Here is a 22,222-nt window from a genome sequence, read left to right as displayed (position 1 = left end):
AAATTAACATTTGATCGGGATTTAATTAAACTGCATGCCAATGCGTATTAGCTACAAACAACAGAAATCAGAAATGTGACTATGGCCATTAACCATGAAAGCACATTACAATCATTTTCAGCATTTGCCTCATCACCCATGAAAGAGATCAAAATAAAACCCCAAAATACCAAAGGACAGTATCTTAACAGATTATAAGGATCTCAGTATAAGATCAGCTATTTCAAGGTGCTTTTGCTAAAATCTTAAGTGCCGTTTCATTCAAAATTACACATAGCTACAATGTCTAATTTTTGTACTGTTATTACACCGATCCCTAGCTCTCAAACCACACTCTGTGGAGCACTTATCAGTGCTACATACAGAAGCAATAAGCCATACAGTACTACGATAATGATACGATAATGATCTTCCTTTTGAATGGGACAAGGTGGAAGTGGACTCCCTCCTCTGAAAAGACCATCAATTCCATCTATGAGGCAGCATTCAAAATAGAAGTGATGAAAGATTTGCATTTCCATATTTCTCAAATTAAGTAATGAGTAAAAAATAAAAATAAAAAATTGTTCTTTTCCACCTGTCAAAGATATATTGCCTCTAAGACAGAAATGCTGTAAAGAAGAGTTTTAGAGGTGTGGAGAAGTTTTGAACCCAATGAAGGTCATGACAAAATTTCCATTGACCTCAGTAGACCATAATTTAGTTTACAATGTAATCCCGCCAATCCTTACAACATAACTTCATAAAAACATTAGCCCAAGATTTCATGACAATTAACCCAAAATATCAGTTCAGCAGACAGCACACTATTCAGATGCTGCACATCTCTAACGCTGGTTAGTCTTCAATGTGTTCCTGTCACCAAGAGACTATCATAAACTAGTAAGTCACAGTGACTCAGGGACTTATGACAGAATTTTCTAAAAATCATTTGTTTGTGCCTCAGTCACCATGCTTTTAAATAGCAGTATGATACTTATTTATTTTAAAACTGTTTGAAGTCTAGAAATCATCCCTGTAAGAATTACCATCACCACCACTATCATTCTGTACAGAAGGAGGTAGTTTGAATGATTCATGGAATGATGATCTAAGTTAACACTTAGACAACTTCCAGTTTTCTTCTTTCAGAAAAATAATCTTCTTTCAAATGTTACTTAAAACTTTAACAACTTTGCAGATTAAACATCTTGTAACAACATTGATCACAAAAAATTATCTAGTCTGGACATTCAGTAACAAATATTTACACTTTCTTACAAGTTCAACTGAAAACTCTTCCCTCTTTAAACTGTTCTATAGTGCTGGAAGGCACTAAAATTTGCATGCATTGTAGTTTAGTGGGACTCTAAGTCTGTGATTTAAACTTTGATACAAATTAATGTGCTTTGAGAATACTCAGAAAAGCGTATATTCCATAATGCTAAAGCAATATTATTGTTAAAAATGCTTACCAAGGATTTCATCAAAGATCTTGTACAAGCCAGGAACAAAGGTAACTTCTCTGCAATTCATTCCTACATCTTCATCATAAACCCACATTAACTACATGTGAACAAAAATAAGATAAAAAATATTTACTGTCTTGGTAAACAAGTCTATGATTCTCTAAGATCTATTTACTTTAAGAACTTTACTCTTCCAATATGAGTGCTGCTGTCATATGAGACAGAAACAGAAGCAGAAGTTTGGCAAAAATTACAACTGTACCCACAAAGACTTCCATAATGAAAATCTATTATTTTCTGCTTGGTGAGGAAATACAACAGTATAGACAGTGAAGTTTGAAGCAATTTGCAACTTCACAAAAACAGCTGAAAAAAGTGCCAGCAGGAGGCTTAAATTACCTGTTCTCTACCTGAACAGACAGACTGAAGCATTTTTGGACCTAGAGCAAATGCCACTTACAAATATGCATATTCCTATGCATATAGGCATGTTTGGAAACACACACATACACACACATAACTGCCTCTTTACACACAGAGTTGTGTGTTTATGTTTTGACTGAATTTCAACATTTTCTGAGCGTGTTTTTTCAGGTGAACCAAACACTGCTTTAAAGTCTCTCCCCTTCCTACACATGCATTCATAAACATGACCACAGTTTTTAGCATGATAATTCAGTATACTCAGAGAACTAAAGATGTGTGTATTTATTAACCAGAATAGCAATTTTCCTCATTAAAAAAACAAAACCTACTAAAACTGTAAATTTAGTGACAATTACCTGAGTTAACGGTTCAACTGACCCAATGTAGGTATCTGGACGGAGGAGGATGTGCTCAAGCTGAGTCTTCTTCTGATAAACTCTCTCAACAGACATCTTCTTTGAAGTGTCATTTTTATTAATGTTTTCCGAGTCTTCCTTTTTTGAAGCATTGATCTGATTATCAAATAATGTCTAAAAAAAAAAAAAAGACACCAAAAAACCTCATTCATTCAATCTGTCACTCTCAAGATATAAACAACATGACAGATTTAAATTACAATCAAAACTTGTCATGTAATTTAAATGTTAAATTTTCAGATTAAGATCAAGCTATGCTCTCAACAGAAAAAAATTCAACAGATTATAACAGTTTCTTAACACATTGTAACATATTCAAAATTTACTGATTTACTAAGCATGATAAACCAAAATAAGGAAACAACAGCATATCACAAAAGACACCAACTTCCTCAGGTTAAGCATTTATAACATCCATTTTGTGTTTAAACATTTGAATCCAAACCACTGAATACTGTTCTGAGTAATAATAGTAAAACTACTCTTTTACATTTTAGTTTGGACAATTCATTCAGTGAGACTTAAGAAACACTGTAATGCCTCTCCTATGGTTTCTCAATTGCTAAAATACATTCTCTATTTAACTGAAGTAATCAAACCCGATACAATCCCAGTTTAGAATGCATTATGATGAAATAAGCCAAGGACCATATAAAAAGAGAATCACATAGGCTACTAACGGAATTTAAACAGAATTCAAGCATAATGTGGCTGGAGATGATGAAAAATGCCTCAGTTGGAAGAACAAGCAGTGTTACAGAAAACTAGTCCACTTTGCGGGGAGTATACAGGGTTTTGGTGCATCTTTCAGCAAATTTTTTTTTGATAAATGCCTCCTTCCCATTTAACTAAAACCACACAAAAGGAAAAGTTAAAATTTCTCAGAGCAACCAAATGCAGAAAAGCTCCATTCTGAGACAAGTAAGAGCATATCTACCAAGAAACTAGGAATGACATTTACAGTATGCATTCTTAGCCGAACTTAGAATTATCTTTAAAATATCAATAAACATAAATTAAAAGTCACCTGATTAGTAGGCATAACAAAAAATTCTCTCACCACCTGCTTAATACCTGAAATAGCCTCCTTCTCTTACAAGGGATTTACCAACTTTGAAGCAGGTGTTACGTGACCAGTAAAATCCATCAACAGACAAATAATGAGGACAAAGCCCACTTGCCACTCAGGTAAATATTTTACTTCTATTTAGCTGTTAGCAGTAAATCTCTATATGAAGTAAATACAGACTAAACTCAAACTCTGGATTAACCAGTCACCATGTAAATTTCTCAGCCAGAAGAAGTATCATCACATCTCTCTCAATCTAGCTTTTGTTGCAGCCTTGGATAACGCTAAAAGCAAAGGGTAAGAAAGCATATAAGCACATAGGAACAAGGAGCAAAGGATACTGAACTCACCCAAACAACTTCAGCAGATTCAAAAAGGCCAAACATCAACCTATAGCATACAATTAACAAGGACAATTGTCCATGTATTATTCCAATATGTCTTCTCCAGCTTCTACTATTTAAGCTTTGATGCTTTTCTCCACGACCCCCCCCCACCCCCCTAAACAGGCACAGGAATAAAGCATTTCATTCTATTCACAGAATCATCTAGGTTGGAAGGGACCTTGAAGATCATCCAGTCCAACCGTTAACCTAGCACTGACAGTTCCCAACTACACCATATCCCTCAGTGCTATGTCTGTGCGACTCTTAAACACCTCCAGGGATGGGGACTCCACCACCTCCCTGGGCAGCCCATTCCAACATCTAACAACCCATTCTGTAAAGAAATGCTTTCTAATATCTGGTCTAAACCTTCCCTGGTGCAATCTGAGGCCATTACCTCTTGTCCTATCACTTGGTTAAAGAGGCTCATCCCCAGCTCTCTGCAACCTCCTTTCAGGTAGTTGTAGAGGGCGATGAGGTCTCCCCTCAGCCTCCTCTTCTCCAGACTAAACAACCCCAGTTCCCTCAGCCGCTCCTCGTACGACATGTGCTCCAGACCCTGCACCAGCTTCATTGCCCTTCTTTGGACACGGTCGAGTAATTCAATGTCCTTTTTGTAGTGAGGGGCCCAAAACTTGCCACGGTCCTTATTTGCTCATGCGGGATCAGGACCAACACAACACTAATATGATGATCAACTCGTTCGTTTACTCTCCTATCTTGGTTACATTTATAGTACACCAAGTCCCGTACACGCGCACATCTGTGCTCTGACAGGCTGCATACTATCTACACGCGCTGTTCAGGGGCCTCTACAAGCACTTGCATTGGTTAGTTGTATTTGCGTACATACAACCTGAAACTTACAAACTTCTCTACATTGTATCTTATTTTATTCAGACTTGTGTCCTTTTGCTGACTATAGTCATTCCTTCTTTTGCTGACCATAACTATCCCTTTGTTTGCTGACTTTATCTTGTCCTTGCACAGTCCTGTCTGCATTAGCTTCCTTCTAATGCAGCCCAAGCCCCTACAAAAACTGAACACAGTAATCAAGGTGCAGCCTCACCAGTGCCGAGTACAGAGGTAAGATCACTTCCCTGTCCCTGCTGGCCACACTGTTTCTGATACAAGCCAGGATGCCATTGGCCTTCTTGGCCACCTGGGCACACTGATGGCTCATGTTCAGCTGGCTGTCAATCAACACCCCCAGGTCCCTCTCTGACTGGCAGCTCTCCAGCCACTCCTCCCCAAGCCTGTAGCGCTGCTGGGGGTTGTTGTGGCTGAAGGGCAGCACCCGGCATTTGGCCTTATTGAAACTCCTACAGTTGGCCTTAGCCCATCGCTCCAGCCTGTCCAGATCCCTCTGCAGAGCCTCCCTACCCTCGAGCAGATCAACACTCCCACCCAACTGGGTGTCATCTGCAAACTTACTGAGGGTGCACTCGATCCCCTCGTCTAGATCATCAATAAAGATGTTAAACAGGAGTGGCCCCAAAACCGAGCCCTGGGGGACACCACTCATGACCGGCCGCCAACTGGATTTATTCAGAACAAGGTGAATTACCTTTCTCTTCCAGATTTAGGGATCACATTTTTTTAGTTTATTTATGGAAATGCTACAAAACATGTACTTTGAGAACCTCCGAGACAAGCAGATTGTGTGCACCAGTGCTGACAACAGCCAGTTGTTCACTGTGAGTAAACCCAAACAGGCCACATGAGAATCAAATATTCTCTACTACCCAGTCCTGTAACTGACAGCATCCGGAATAAGAGGGGGAAAGAACCAGGGGAGCCCACAATCCTGCACCAAGATTACACACAGCAGAGTTGTAACCGCAACATTAACTGTCATGACTTTTCTTCTGGAGCACATCACATCTCCCGCCAAATGGGGAAGTTGCAAAATCACAAGCACGTGTGATTAAAGTGTTTCAGTATCCAAGTTAATTTAGTCTCCACATTGCCATTTGGCCTTAAACTGTGACAACCTCACTACCACCACCCCAAAAGGATTAGCCATGGATCAGCTAAACAAGCAGAAAAGAAACAGGACTTTGCAAATAGATACATTAAACTGATACGGAAGAGGAGGAATGAGAATTGTTACTAAAGCATCATTGCCAATAGTTGCAACGTAAATTTTATTTCATTGAAGTAGTTCTGTGAATGATATCCAGGCTTCCAATGAGTTCCGCTGTATGTGTATATAAATATTTTTTTAATGTATCTTTCTGACCTTACTGGCTTTACTTAATGATCATCTTTGACATCATACCTCATAGGAGTCACCCGTAGCTCACAGGCTCCACAGCTCTGTTAGCACTGTTTTACTACGTTCACTCGTTCTAAAGGGACCAGTGATTAGCAGGAGAAGAAAATAATAATTCTGAGATGAAGTAGAAGTAAGTGTTGAAAGAAGGGAAGAGAAGAAATGCAATTCATATAGAAAGTGAAAGTATTACAGGTGTAAAGACTTGTTCAAATGGAACTGTTCTATTTGCTCCCAGTTTGTGGGCTTCAGGAAGTTTTTACAGTCAGCGAAGTACATGATGGGCAGTTATCAGATGCCAGTTTTTCAGTTGTCATGTACATCAGTATTGTATTCAGCTCTCTAAAATGCTTCTACTTGTATAATACCTGAGGACTAGGGTCTAACCAGCATCACAACTCAGTAACATGTTAGCACAGAGTAAGAACTCAAATCTTAGCCTAATAAATCTAGGCTACAGTTTTCCTATCTCCAGTAGCTCTACTTGTCCCACAACACATTTGCAAGAGTCAGTAGATTAGAAAAAGTCCATTTTATTGTGACTGAGTACCTCTAGATTGTGAAAAATTACTACAGAATAGAATTATCATTAAGGGATTCCTACAAGCCATTGCCTTTAATACACTAGGAAACGCATTTCTGTTTTCCAGTGAAAGTCTTACTGGCAACTTGGAGAAGCTTATACTTTCCAACTTATCGGCAAGAAATGTATAAACAATCAAAACTGTATCTTCTGTTGAGTTGCTACTGCCAGATTATTGTCATGTTGACAGAGAACAGAGGTCACACCTAGACAAACTTTGTTGCCTAAAAAGAGCTAGTCCTGCAGAAGGGTCACTTCTGGAAAAATGTGAGTTTGCTTTAACCCAGCAGTAGTAAGGATCTTCTGTTATTCTACTCCCTATGACAGCTATGTCTATTATCTTTTACAATATACTAATTGGAACACAATAATTTATGATTTAAGAGCAAGGGAAAAAAAACACACGGAGGATCAGCATAAGATTTTTTCTTCCTGGTCAGTGATTATTACCAAGAAAAAAAAAAAAAAAGAAAAGTAGTCTTAAAGAACTTTAATTCCATAGTTTTTACTAAGACATGACAAATACCTTTTCAGTATGCTCTATTTAAATGTTTATGTTTCATTGTCATAGAGCAGGACAGATTTTATTTGTACAATACTCCAAGTATATCTTTTGCATGCAAAAATACGTTATTTAACTTAACACACTATTGAAACACAAGCATAAAAACAAAAGCCAGAAAGTATTCAACTACACAAACTAACGTTATTATGCAGGCATGCAAGCATCAGAAGTCCACAGAACTGCAGTTTCCCAGACCTAGCCTTTTGGGCTGTGCTGCACTCTGAAACAGAAGACCAACTCTGAATCCCTGTATCTCCATCTTGAATGAACATTTTTAGAGTTCAAGTGATGTTTAGAACTCATTCCAAAAAAAAAGAAAAATCTTCATCACCAAATCCATGACTTAGATCTATGGACACAAACATCCTCCATGGTCTTCCCGTTATGTTTTCCTTGATAAAAAAAAATAAATAAATTTAGAGGTGCTTTCATCTGCTAAGTTTCTACCAATTAAAATGTGAGTAAATATAGTAGGAAAGCCCCCTCCCTCCTTTTCTTTTTTTTTTTTTTTAAACTGAGCAAGCACTAAGCTACAGTGTTGTTAAACTGACAATCTCCTCTGTATATTTTGGAATTGTCTCAAGAATGTCTTTTGTATTCTGTCCTGTATAAAAGATCTTCATATTGTTAGAGCTCCAATAACACTTCACAAAACAGCACCAGCTGTTGTTTCATGAGAAAACCCCTAAAGAGAATTAACCAAGTGTCACAAAGGGCTTAAGTCTTCTGCTTCACAGTAAGTCTGGTTGGGTTTTTTGTTTGTTTGTTAACAGGTTACCTAATTTTCAGGGTCTGCTTTGCAATCTTAATGTTGGCATTTTAACTTTTTCGTTTTTTGGACAGTGTTTGACTTTCCCAACATTCCTGTGACATTCAAGACTTTACAAATTCTTGATAGTCTTTCAGACTTTCTAAACCTCCAGACTGATGACAAATATACACATCCACATACATGCAAGTCAGCAAGATCACAGAATGGTTTAGGTTGGAAGGGACCTTAAAGATCATCTAGTTCCAACCCCCCTGCCATGGGCAGGGACACCTTCTACTAGACCAGGTTGCTCAAAGCCCCGTCCAACCTGGCCTGGAACACTGCCAGGGAGGGGGCAGCCACAACCTCTCTGGGCAACCTGTTCCAGTGTCTCACCATCTTCACAGGAAAGAATTTCTTCCTTATATCTAATCTAAATCTACCCTCTTTCACTTTAAAACCGTTACTCCTCATCCTATCACAACACTCCCTGATACAGAGCCCCTCCCCACCTTTCCTGTAGCCCCCCCCTTTAAGTACTGGAAGGCCTCTATAAGCTCTCCCCGGAACCTTCTCTTCTCCAGGCTGAACAACCCCAACTCTCTCAGCCTGTCCTCACAGGGGAGGTGCTCCACCCCCTGATCATCTTCATGGCCTCCTCTGGGCCCACTTGAGCAGGTCCATGTCCTTCTTCTGTCGGGGGCCTCAGAGCTGGACATAACACTCAAGGTGGGGTCTCACCAGAGCAGAGCAGAGGGAGAGAATCCCCTCCCTCAACCTGCTGGCTACACTTCTCTTGATGCAGCCCAGGATACGGTTGGCTTTCTGGGCTGTGAGTGCACATTGCTGGCTCATAGTCAGTTTTTCATCCACTACTAGCCCCAAGTCCTTCTCCGCAGGGCTGCTCTCAATCCACTCACCTCCCAGCCTGTATTTGTGCTTGGGATTGCCCCGACCCATGTGCAGGACCTTGCACTTGGCCTTGTTGAACCCCATGAGGTTCACACGGTCCCACCTCTCAAGCCTGTCCAGGTCCCTCTGGATGGCACCCCTTTAACAGACAACAGCTTGGCAACAAGACTTTTACTGTCTACCTTCAACCTAAGAACTCATGTATTTGGCTTTGGCACCTTCTTTCTTCACATTTTGCATTATTTTAAAAATTTCTTACAGTCTCATCCATTGAAATTTCTGCATATAACAGAGCATGCATGACATCCATATTAACTCTGAGATTTTTTATCGCCTTTTTTTGATTAAAACTGGGTCATGTCATCTTCCTTTGCATTTTGAAATCATGTTGAGTCACCATGCTGAGTTTGGTTACTTATGCTGCAAACAGCTGTACTTAATACAGCTAAATCTTAATACACATTTGATCTGGGCAGTTTGGCAGCCCCAGAGAAAAGCTATTCCTATCTAAACAAACAATAAAATGTAAAGCTACAACAAAGAAAGTAGGTTTTACCATCAGTTTCAATGTTGCCATAACTGGAATATATATCTTTGGTTTGAATCCTTAAAGTTGAAGCTTTACTTTTATTTAAGTAGCTGAATTTCACACCGTCACAAGAAGATAAAAATCCTGAAAAATGTTAATATCTCTCCCTCTTACACAGACTTAATCCTGTATTGGCCACTGCCATCTTCTTCTCCACACTGTAAACTTTCTCCAAACAACAACAAAATACAATGAAAACAAACAAAAAACCCAAAATGCTTTTCTTCAGTCTGCCCATTCTTTCTTCCCCATATTAGGTGGCAAAAAAGGGCTCATTGGCAGACAGGCATAATTGAACAGAGAAGAGACATTACTATGTGAACAAGAAGTTACCTTTGTTTTGGCTTTGTCTTTTCTGCCTTAACCTCCTAAACCTATTACATGAAATGATTGTTCTCCCGAAAGGCAGGTGCAGCCCTGGGACATAAGAATTTAGAAAAGCACATGCTATGTGTCCTACATTCCCTTGAATAAAGTGTAGGATAAGCCCATTTAGTGGGACAAGACAGTAAATTTTGAGTGTAATTAAGCTGTAAAACCTAGGGAGGTTAATTAAGTAATGAAATCCAGGGACGTGGTAGATTTTCTCCCACTTACAGTTCAAAACAAAACTACCTCTTCTGAAGAAGATATGCTATACCTCAAAAAAAGTTTATAGGTGCAATATGATAATTATTATGTAATTCTATGGATAACATGCACTTGACTATACTGTGGTGTTATATATTGGATCATAATGGCCTCTTTTTGCCTTAGAAAAATAGACGATGAATACATTGTTTCCTAAACACTTTGCAATTTTCCCAAAGAAAACTGGCTGAGAATACCTCCCACCATGAAAACAAAACTGGAGGGAGTTTCAAAATAAACTGCTCTCCTGCTGTGTTTAACAAATGGGTTGGCTCTCCTGCCAAGATGAAAACACACAAAAGTAACAGTTCCTTGTTACCACAGCAAATTTCCATAGACCACTGCATACAATTAGTGGCATGAACTAAATCTATCATATCCTCCACAAAGCTGATCATAGGAAGGAGTTCCCAGTAAACTCACCCAGAGCTAGTCTCACTCCAGTGAGACTAACATGTTTGTTCATTTCAAATTCCTAAATTTTTTATCTCCTGGTTTGGACAATTTGCTCTGGACTCTGAAAGCATTACATTACATAGAGTTTTGTTATGATGATTCAGTTATAGATTTGCTTAAGGACAGTCAAATTTCTCTGTTATAGAAAAACACAACAGTTAATTGATGCCAAAAGGGAAACATTCCAGCTTTCTTCCCTCCTCCCATTTCTCTGCTCCATATACTGAAATCAAACCGACCTCACAATAAGCCGGTTCAAGAAGCAAACAGGGCCTTCCCCTATTTTTCATCAACTAGAAGCAATGAGTTGTCCACTGGCTCATTTTTCTGAACAAGCTTGCTAGAGAATCAGACAAGTAGTGGTGCAACAAAAAGAGCAGAAACATATAGCTAGGCAGATAAGGTTAAAAAACCCATACTTTTCAGCAGATATCATTAGATTGTTTAGTTTCACCATGAAATGACATTCTTGGAATTACATCTTCCTATTAAATAGCTAAAAGCATCATCATTCTTATTTTAGGATTACTGATGCACAACATAGCAGCACATTAAATTTAAATGAAAATTTAGCGATTTGCTTTCTCCACAAGACTTCTGAAAAGTGAATACCACTTTTGTGCAAATATATATGCTCACTATAAATACTTACGACCAGAAAATTATGTATATTGTTTTAAATATGAATTCACTTACACTTATATTGTTACTACAGCAACAGTTCTGCCTTATTTGGCACAGGTTTGTATACAATCAGCAGTACATTCAGATCCTGATCTTTACTACTTTCTTTAAAAGCAAGTGTCTAACATCTGCCCATGCATGATGACAATTTAACTGAATTTTACTTTTAAAATTTTTAATGGTCTGAAATTTTTTAGCTGTCTATCCACTGACAAGTTCTATTCCAGTACTAAATGTTGATACTATTTACCCAGTATCAAAAAGCACATCTATGGATACTTTGGTAACAAATTAGTCTTTTAAAAATCTATTTTTCCAGCTAAAATTCAGAAACAAGGAAAGAAAAAAAAAATTACACTAACAGAAAAGGAATTTATTCATGTTAAAATTTAAGACAATTTAAGACAGTTTTCCTACAGATTCTTAGAACAGTGATCCATTGAATCACTGAATGAAGCAGTTTCGTCACTGAATGCCCCAAATCTGTTTGGGCCATCCCCAAATCTGTTTGGTCCATCGCATTATCAGCCAACTCATACATAAACTCTCCATTAGCCAAGAAGTCAAGAAGTTAGAGGTACTGACATTCATGCTGCAAGAGAATACATAGAGAGAGCAAATCAAACAGGCTAGTTTTTCAGCTCGTGTTAACTGGCATAGTAATACTGAACAGGAGTCAAGTTGCAATACACTGGAAGAAATGACTGAATCTACACATGAAGATTTTATTCTACACAACACCCAAAGCCCAGTCTTTTCTAGTCAGCTTCTAGTCAGATTACTAGCCACATTACATTAGTGATAGAGGAGAGCCCAAACATCACTTAAAGGTTACTTATCCAACTGCAGTCTTCAACAGATGCAATTCTCCACTGTACCACAGAACCAAAGTTTTGAATTCTCATGAATGTAACAGCTATCAGTATATTAGGACTGGTATATCTTTATGTTACTTGCATGTCTACCATGCCCTGAAATAATAAAACACCTTTGACTGTGCTCCTTGAGGTTTTCGTACTTCTAACATATATGGTGCATAGTAAGCATTAAAAGTCTGCTCCCCAGAATCTTCAACAGAAAAGCAACATACATACTTAACACAAGGTACCACATAAATGGAAATAAATGAGGGCTTTTTTCTTTTTAAGAACTGTCTCAAACATCAAACAAACTCTAAAAGTTTATGAATAATGATCACATTGCTTCCTCTCAAATATCCCAGTTTGCTCCACAATAACATATGCATCTGCTTTTTATTATTAGAAGTGCCTGTGCTAACATAGTCACATTTTCTGGTATTCTATATTTTCAAAATCTATTATTTTCTGCCACATTAAAGTAAATATGAATCCAGTGTTCTTTAAAAAAAAGTAGCTTGAGTTTAATTGTTCAACTCCTACTATGCAACATCTACTGCTCCTCTGGAGATTCTACAAATCTTGAAGTGTTTTACAAGTCTCAAATATACTACATATTCTAGTCTCAATCCTGTGGTAAATTCCATGAGAAAGGAGCACAGGTTTGGTGTACCAGACATTTACAGCAATTCAGAAGGAGGAAAACAGAGGCAGCAACAAGTCAAAAAAGCCTGAGCACTCTTCCAAAACTCCCCCTTCCTCAGTCACTCATCCTCCCACAACAACATTCCTACAGAAGTTATTACGAAAAGCTTTTCAGGATTGCTCACTGAAAATGCTGACAATCTTGAAGATCATCAAAACTCTACCCTTTAATTTGCAATTGAAGAATTGCATCTTGGCAGGCAGAAGAATTCACCCCTCCATAAAAGGTACCATATAAAAGACTCATAAAATAGTTTCAAATACCTTTTGAGTTTAATTTTTTAATTGTTCAGCATTTTCATCATCTTTCTGTTACCTGTTATGTATGTTTATCACTCAACTGGCAAAGAGGAAAGTCTACATGGCATATTCTGAAAGATTTAACTAAGATCAGGAAGGGCAGGTTAACACGCTACAACTTCAGGTTTGATTTCTCTCAAGTATCTAGACCACCTCCCTCCCTCTCCACTAGCAAACCCAGGTAAGGAACTTCCCCCCCACCCCAGCTGATTCCTCATGTGCTTATACAGTCTCTTATTCATGAATAAGAAGAATCCTCTCCCAGGTCTGCTTAATAACAAAACAGAAGAACTGCCTCACTTCTTGCAACTGCTCTTCTCCAAGCAACTTGCCTCCACTTTATTCCAAGATAATACTTCAAGTTTTCATGACAATACTGTAATACAACAGTGGTGGAAAAGACTTTAATTTAGGATCACTATATAGCATATGATGAAAAACACTACTTCAGCCAACACAGAGCTCTGTGTTGATGCACGGAGGCAAAAGCCTGAATGACTGCATGCACTAGAACTCTGTATCAGCTGGTCTCAGATGGTGTTATTTTCCCCCAGATACCTTGCCATTCTTGTATCTTTATATCACAGTACACAACTACGAAGGGAATAAACACAAGACTGAAATGTTCATACACTACTACAACTACCTTCCCTAAAAAGTCAAAATACCCGAGAGCTGGCAGAGATTGAACAGCTGCTTTCCAGTATCTCATAGGTAAAGATGCTCTGCTTAGGGGATGACCCCAGAATTCTAACTGCTCTTATAGAAACATTACATATCAAATTATCTGGTTACAAAGGTGGGTGTGGGTGTGTGTGTGTGTTCCTGCTTTATCTTGGCTTCTTTTGATTTATAAGAAAATAACTTTTCAATATTATCTTATAGTTCCTGTGAATTTGTCCTGACAAGAAAATATTGTTCCTTGCTCTCTCCTTGAAGATTCCTTCACAGATATAGAAAGCTGGTGTGTGAGTTTTTGGTACCTCACTAAGGCAGACATTTGTCCAGTTTTTCATACACCTGTTCTTCTCACAACTGTTCAATGTCTTAAAGAAGAACAGGAAGCCTCAGTCTAACTGTGCCCACTCATTCACTAAAAAAAGAGTGAAAGAAATCAGTACCACCTCAAGACACACAGCTTCCATTAAAGGAAGACTGCTTAATATCTCAATTGCAGTTCTACCTCACAAATCATGAAAAAAAACCCACAGTAGATTAAGGAATTTAATTCTCTTTTATGCCTTTTTTTTCCTCTTTAAAATATCTTTTTTAATTATGTCCAGCAAAGGAAAATATAGATCCTATGTTTAGATCTGAGCCTTTCAAACACATTCTAACTCAAGCAGCCTTTACACTAACTTTGCTAATGCCTTTTTTCCTTACTTGCTGAAAAAAAAAAAACCCTAGACTTGCTTAGACATGTATAGTGTAAAAAAACCACAATTTAGCATTTTAACACAATAGAAAAATTAAAAGTAGTACTTTGTTTTCAGTGGCAAACTGCATCTATATGTAAATTGGAATTGCATTAAGGTGCAGACAGCATTTTAAAATAGCTTTATTAAATGAAACTAGATGTGTTGATAACATAGAAAAAGTTTAATGACACACACTTCAAAACACAACTTAAAAGGACTTAGTTCATAAGAGTAAAAGCATTTGCAATCACACTGAAGTTTTAAAACTAGCGGGTCTGACCCTCACTTACCAGGGAGGAATCTGTCCCTGCTTTTCCCATCAACTTTTTGAGTACTCATTACTGAACAACCTGAATAAAATGGCAAGAAAACATTTTTTGAACAAAAATTACTATTTCTAAGAGCTGGTCTATCACTTTGTTTCTGAGGAACATTTTTCTTCTATGTTTATAAAAACAACAAACATTTGGTATGTTTAATCTTGACACCTCTGTTGGTTGCTAGAACTTAAATTATACTTTAAATTTTAGTATTTATTTTCAAAGATCTGTAAAAATATTTTACATGCCTTGACTTAATATTCACTTTAAATTTTGGATATTAGCATTAAGATACATTTTTCCAAAATACCTGAGTTTCACTACATGTACTTGAGAGGACACCACTAGGTCTCCAAGCATACAATTTTCAAAACAGGCTTCTTCACACAGTTATCCACATTTAGAACTATGTATTTTTGCTCAGTGTGCTTTTGAAAACTTTCAAACCACCTATATAGTGCAGAACAGTATTTTTTTTGTGGATGACTTGTAAGAAATTTACTATTTTAAATGAGGAAAAGTTTTCTGTACCAGTTTTCATTTCCAAGTTCTCTCTCTATAATCTGTAATACATATAAAACCCACTCCCAGGGATGGACTCACTGCCATCCATCAGCTATGAATCACATATGCTGTTTTTAATTAATTTAAATATAAACACACATTTGAAGACTGCTTTTGTATGTAGACACACAAGACAGCTTACATGCAAGGTAAAAATCTACTCCTAGAAAATCAAGTCTATGAAAATAAACTACTAAATTTAAACAATATTTTTCAAACCTAAACTGCCTAGTTTAACTTACATGCTCTTTTATTTAGAAAGGTTACTTTATCTGCCCAAATAAAGTAATTCCTTACTTATTCTTTAATACATTATGGGTAGCTTAGAAATTAAATGCATACACACATAGATCTAGACATAGAGAACATTAACAGAGGACACATGCTTGAATGTACACCATCCCCACCAAACACCTAAAGTAACCCCCCATATATTTTTAAAAATCAATTCCCAGCCCCCACCCTCACGATACACATTCCTTCCTACTAGAGCTCATTTTGATTTAGTTCCCCACTTCTACTCATTCAGCATTCTTTCACCTAGACTAGAACAAGTTTTCCTCCCAGCTCAGAATACACGGGGCATGTTATTAAGCTGCAAGACTGGCTCAGCTGCAGTCAAAGAGGAAGCCCCGATCTTGTTCCATCACCAAGCCTCTACCTGATATCATCTCTATCGCTTCTTTGACCCTGTATTATTCAGCTCTAACAACGAGAAGACTGGACCAGTAAGAAAAGGACCATAGTATTTCACTGGATGGTGGTGTGGAGGATAGAGGGTAAGAAGTAACAACTTCCTCTGAATCCCTCCTCACAACTGTTGTGTCTGACTCGACAAACTGAGCCACAAACATTTCCCTCTAGTGCTAGAATATACCGCAATGTTGCTTGCTTAGGGGCACCCCAATCAGAAATTCAGCAAGAGCAAGAGGGAATGCTGCTTCCCCTCAACTGTTGATATACTACACAGCTCAAAGCCTACAAAATGCATTATGTTTAATAAAAGTAAATAGTAACATATCGGGGCACCTATTTCAGGTCTGATCTCTCTTCTACTGTCTAACAGTAAAAAAAAAAAAAAAAAAAAAAGGGAGGGGAAGTAAAAGCCTCCCTCAAAAAAAAAAACCCCAACACACCAGTTGTCTGGTCAACATAATAGCAAAAGAAAAGATAGATGTTTATAAAAAGCAATAGAGGAGCACTGAAACAAGACTTGGCAACAATGCAAGACTTCTTTTTTTGCCTCCCCTCTGCAGACACCACAATAGAGCAGAGGAAAGATAAGACATTAACAGTATATGTAACGACTGTTACCTATTACAACTGTGTTCTAGGCCTAGCTTCAGCCAGCGAAGAAACAGAATGCCTGATCCAGATAAAGAAATTGAAAGAACAGAAAGCTAATTCTGAGCTTTAACCTCGGTCTAGAGAGGCAACTAAAGAGGTCTAGAGAATTCAGGGGTAGGAACTTCAACCACCTACTCCTGCTTTTGAAACTAAGAGAGTGTTAATAAACAGTAATAAAAAGAATAAAGAAGAGATATTTACACTTGGTTCACCTCTAGGACAGTATGTTTATTTCTAAAAAGTGAAGATTTGATTAGGATTTGGTCATATTACTAGCCATATTTGCTTAACTGTTTGCACTTCAGGCAGGCAGAATCCTGTCAGCTTATAGAAATAGACTCATGATAAAACAGTAACATACTACAATTCTTGGACACCACCAAATCCCAACACTCCTCCTCCAAGTGCTATCCTGGCAGAAGGGAACTCCTGTCTTACTCCTGTCCAAAATCCCCTACTCCCAAATCACGGTAATGGTTGAAGCTGAGTATACAGCACTGGTGGGCAGATCCTTGGTGCAGAAGAGACCCAGTTCAGATTTCAGATGCAAAAAACTTACCCATAGTTAGAAATCACCTAGTGCAGAGCCCATTAACAATTGAGTTATGGCATATCACTGGAAATTATCAGATATTACTCAAAAGAAAGCTTTGTTTTAATCCTCTTGAAACAAATTATTAAAAGCCAAGTCAAACTGAAAGCTATCCCTTTATTACAGTTTTGTTTGAGTATTTGATTTCAAATGAAACTATAAAAGAAGGACAAGGTCCCTTTAACAGAAGGATGGGGGGTGCTTTATTTGTTGGGGTTTTTTTGTTTCATTTTGTCTTCTTTTGAGTCTACTGTCCTATCTTCTCTATTACATATATATTCTTTTCATTTTTAAAAAATGACATTAGAAGTTATTTTCAAGGTAAATTTTGAAACTGCTGAGAAGTGCTAATAGCTGAATTTAGATTATTCGAAAGGTTGCTATCTTTCACTTACCAATATACAGCTACCGTATTTATGCAAACCAAGTATGAACCAGTATAAACCAAATATATACATTATTTCCATCTACTAATAATATATATTATTTCCATTCTACTCCATTCAAGGAGCACGCAGATCTGATATTATTTAATTTTTTTTAAAGAAAAGTCACATTAACACTCAGCATACATTCCCTTTAAGCTAGCATTTCCTAGAACTGAAACCTATCCCTTTCACAAAGGGCAGGAAAATGGAAGTGGTGTTCAAAGTCTTAAATTATTATCAGGAGTCTCAGCTTTCATTTATCAGGCTGGTGTAGCTCTTGGGGTTGAGAAGAAAGCCTTGAAATCATTGACAGAAGTAACTGATGAAGTATTGCTTGTTTGAAACACTCTTCCATAGCTCTGTGGGCATTACCATTGTATCAGAACCACCACACTTCACAGGGTTGCTTGCAGTGACTTCACTTTCACTATAAAAGGCACACTTATAAAAAAAAAAAAAAGTACTATTACTATACTATTATAAGAGTTCATTTTCTGTAGTCCCTAAACACACAAAGGCTGAAGATAAGAGTTAGTACTTCTGTTCAAAGTTTTTCTAGCATGAGAAAATGCCATTATGTTTCACCAATGAAAACTCCTCTAGTTACAAATCCAGGCTTTTGTAACTAAAACTTCACACTTTTGTGGGTGACCCTTGGAAATCGTCCACCAAAAGTCATTAATACCAATCCATTGGTCAAAACTCCACCTTCTACCAACTATTAGAGTGGGGAGATGCAAGTCGATTCTAAAAAAATCAGCAACCAGACAAAAAAAAGCGCTCCTCAAAAAAATAACTAGTGCATTTGATAAATCAGAGGTTATCTTGGTTTATTTTCAGTTATATAATGCTAAATGATTTTCCCAACAAACATTTTCAATTTATATACTCCCATGTGTCCCCATCACTGGTAATTGTGCCTACTTAGCAGCTAACCCTTGGCTAGTTATATTTTTTAAGTTCTGTTACAGGTAGCTGAAAACACAGATAACTTGCTGTTTGTTTCCACGAACATTCAATTCGTCTTGCTTTTAAAAGTAGATATCACCTGATGCTTGTATGATGTGCTCATTATGAAATTCACTCTCAGGTAAATTCTCAACCACATGAAATACCCTTCCTTTTTCACAACTGCATGAAATTCTTCCCTAGTTAGTTGAACTGATGAACAAGCATGCTGTTCAAATCACAATCAAAGCTAGTGTTACACATACAACTCTTTACAAAAATGTGAGCACCGGGTATATAGGATTTGCTAGTTTGAAACATAAATTAACATCCCACTAAGTTTTAAATGTTTCCTCATCTTTAGAACTAGACCTGCTTCTGCTACCCTTCAATTGTTTAACTCATGGTCTTATTAAGAAACCACTAACAATACAAAATACATTACTCAGAAAGTAGGCATCCTAGTGGTTCCAACACTAGTAAGAAGTCTAAGAAAGTCAAGGTAGTTTCAAACAACTTACAACCAAATAGCAAATTGTTGCACATCCAGCAGATACATGGTAAACAGATGAAAACCAGACGGCTGAAACTATTACCATCCCTAGCTCTGTGTATCTCATCCTCCAGGCCAACATATGGTATCTACTCATGAACCACTGCCCGAACCAACATTTTTCTCGGCCTGGCACACTAAACCAATCACTAGCCACTGCCCCATCCATTTTGGTGCCACAACAATATTGCTCTTTTGTATGCCAGCGTTTTACAGCTGACACTGAACAGGTTTGGCTTTAGGAACTGGCTCAGAAGTCCTATCTTCAGCATTTAAAATGTATGTGATAGAAAGAAACAACATCCTACTGTCTTCTGAAAAAAATGTGAACAGTTTTAACTAAAATCTAATTATTTCCCCACAACTACTCAGAGTTGACAAAAACACTTTAATTTTTACTGGTTCTAGTAAAGGAAATTTTGATTATTTCCAGTTGTAAGAAACTGTTGACTCACCATAATTTCATCCCCATTACATTCATTAAAAATGCCTACTCAGTGATTTTCACACTTCATTCTGCAGTTTTCTACACGAGCTGGAAAACTTTCAATTACTTGACCCAACCTAGCCGGTAAAAATCTTAATTCTGAAGAGCTATCTAAAGACCACAGTTGATAAAGATCACATAGTATTGCAGGAAGGAAAGAATAGTTTTAGCTTCTCTACTTCGGCTGTTCCCATATCTAAACTAATTTCAAGTGGCACACCCAGAAACTTGTTCATTTTTTATACAACTTTTCATGCTGCCAGCTTCTTAAAATGAAAGAGAATTACCAACATAAATGCAGTAATTAGAGCCACAGAAATAGCCCACCATCAAAATACGCACAATTTGTTCACCCCAATAATGTTATTCACGTTCTTTTACAACAGCTCAAAGATGTAGAAAGACACAACAGAAGAACAAGTTTGCTATCATTCTCTTTAATGAGACTTATTAAGAGTTCCTAACCCTGTAAAGCACATGCATCTGATTAAAGATGCAGCTACCTCACCATCTATCACTCAAGATATACTGTCTCTGCTTAAACATAAAAGAAGTTACCCTCTTTTGAACCCTACACTGAGCAAGAGAAAGGCAGGGAAGTTACTGATTGGCTGAACCAAGACCCCTTCAGGTCATCTTTGCTCCTCCTTCCTCAGGTCTTACCAAAACCAGAGAGCATCCACTATTACTACAGAGGAGGAGAGCATCCCTCTGCACTGTGAGTCAGGACTAGTACTCTCAAAGGACTTTAAAACGGCTCGAAATAATTCACCAGTTCTAGAGTCAGTTATCACCTGCACCCTCTCAAATCTTACTACTTCAGACCAATCCATGAAAAGCAGTAAAAAGAAAAACCTTTTTGGCCCTGTTACAGAGTTGCAACTTTTAGAAGACAATGAAGTTTAAATCCAAGATACAATAGCAAGTACACAGCTCCAGCCCCCTGAAGGTCTCTGAAAGCCTCCTCATTACCCATCCCTGAAATTTAGGAATTTCAAGTATTGTCTTTTCAGACAGTTGGGAAAGAAGCTGGGATCAACACACAGCCCCTCTGGTAGCCCGCAAAGACTTTGCTCTACCATCAAGAGGCAGTAACTGCGATTTTTACAGGACGACAGACAGCCTACATCTCACTTTAGAGGACAGTAACTTCAAAACAGCCCTACTGACCCACTCACTCTCCCCCAAGGCAGGAGGCTCCTTCCTACCTATTTGCTCACAGACTAGCCCTTTCCCTACAGTCCCGAGCCCCCAGACGAGCTCCCCCCCGGCTGCAGGCTCCCCAGTCCCAATCCCAAACCCAGGCTGTCTTCTCCCTCTACCTCCACTCCCTGTGTCCCAGACCCTTCCACTGAGCGGCTCGAAAGCGCTTCCCCTTCCACGCCAGCCGTCAGTTTCTTCCTCGTTTAAAAGGCAACCCGCGCTCCTTCCACACACGCACGGGACGCAAAAAGAATTCAAAAAAAGAAAAAAAAAGCGCTAAACCCACAAACAACGAAACACAACCCCACAACTTACCACCCAAGTCAGTCCCCCGCTGCCGCCGCCGCCGCCGCCACCGCCTCCTCCTCCAGACTTTGCCATTTTCTGCCCGTTTCTCCTCAGCCGAAGCGAGGGCGCAAGGAGGCAACCGAGAGGGCCGGCCCCGGCGCCGACCCCGCCGCGCACCGCGGCGCGCCCGCCCTTCGCGCTTCGCCCCGGCCCCTCAGGCGCCGCGCGGGCCCGGGATCCCCCGCAGCCCTTCGCCCGCCCTCACACACCCGCGCACGGAGGCACCCCGACACCGAGAGCTCCCCACCCGCTTCGGCCCGGCTTCTAGTTCATGCCGGGGAGCGCAGCCGAGACGAAGGAAAATAATCCGCCGGGGTGGGCGAGGGCTCCCGCGGCCGCCCGCAGCCCCGCGAGGGCAGGAACGCGCCCGGCGGCGAAGGGCCGAGGAAGGAAAGGCGGGCAGCCAAGGGGCCGCGCCGCCCGCACAAAAGCGCCCTTCCGCCGCCCGCGCTCCAACTCGAGGCCGGGAGGCGGCGAGCAGGCGGGCGGGCCCAGCCGGGCCTGCGGCTCTTGCTAGTTTAAAGGGACTGCCGGCCCCTCTACCTCACGGCGGCGGCGGCGGCAACAACAGCCGCCGCTATCGCCGCCGTAGCGCTGCTGCCGCCGCTTCCTCCTCCCCCCACTCCTCCTCCTCGTCCTCTTCCTCTTCTTCTCCTCCTCCCCCTCCCAGCCACAAAGGCCCGGAAAATAGATTAATAATAAAATCTCCCCCCTCGTCCTCTCCCCCGCCCGCGCCTTGCCTTCCCTCCCCGCGCGCGCGCGCACCCGCACGCGAGTGCCCGCGCAGCTCCCGCCCCCCCTCCGCTCCCCTTCACACACGCACGCACGCACGCACGCGCCGCCCGCCGACACCCGGGGCTGGCCCGGCCCCCTCCTTCCCCTCCTCTTTCCGCCTCGTCCCGGTGCCCGGTGCCGCTCCCCCGCCTCCTCCCTCCCCCCACCCCGCCCCGCTATCGCCGGGA

At 39.7% G+C, this 22,222-nt stretch overlaps 1 protein-coding gene across 3 annotated transcripts in view; it reads right to left on the bottom strand.

Annotated features, from left to right (window-relative positions):
• The window catches only part of TOP2B (DNA topoisomerase II beta), a 67,837-nt gene extending 45,907 nt beyond the window's left edge, over positions 1-21,930 (bottom strand). The window contains exons 1-3 of one of the 3 annotated variants that reach the window (XM_074861013.1): positions 21,228-21,930; positions 2,231-2,404; positions 1,455-1,545 (exon numbers count right to left, since the gene is read on the bottom strand). In XM_074861013.1, coding sequence (XP_074717114.1) covers positions 1,455-1,545; positions 2,231-2,404; positions 21,228-21,293 — 331 coding nt within the window. In that variant the 5' untranslated portion in view covers positions 21,294-21,930. Of the gene's footprint in view, positions 1-1,454; positions 1,546-2,230; positions 2,405-7,308; positions 7,561-21,227 lie in introns of those variants that run through there. The other 2 variants (XM_074860999.1, XM_074861004.1) reach the window with 2 other exon arrangements.
• Between the last annotated feature and the right edge of the window lie 292 nt (positions 21,931-22,222).

This window comes from Strix uralensis, chromosome 1, assembly GCF_047716275.1.
Source record: "Strix uralensis isolate ZFMK-TIS-50842 chromosome 1, bStrUra1, whole genome shotgun sequence".
NCBI classification, from domain to species: Eukaryota; Metazoa; Chordata; class Aves; order Strigiformes; family Strigidae; genus Strix; species Strix uralensis.
The sequence above is the reverse complement of the archived record's forward strand: the minus strand, read 5'-3'. Positions and strand labels throughout refer to the sequence as shown.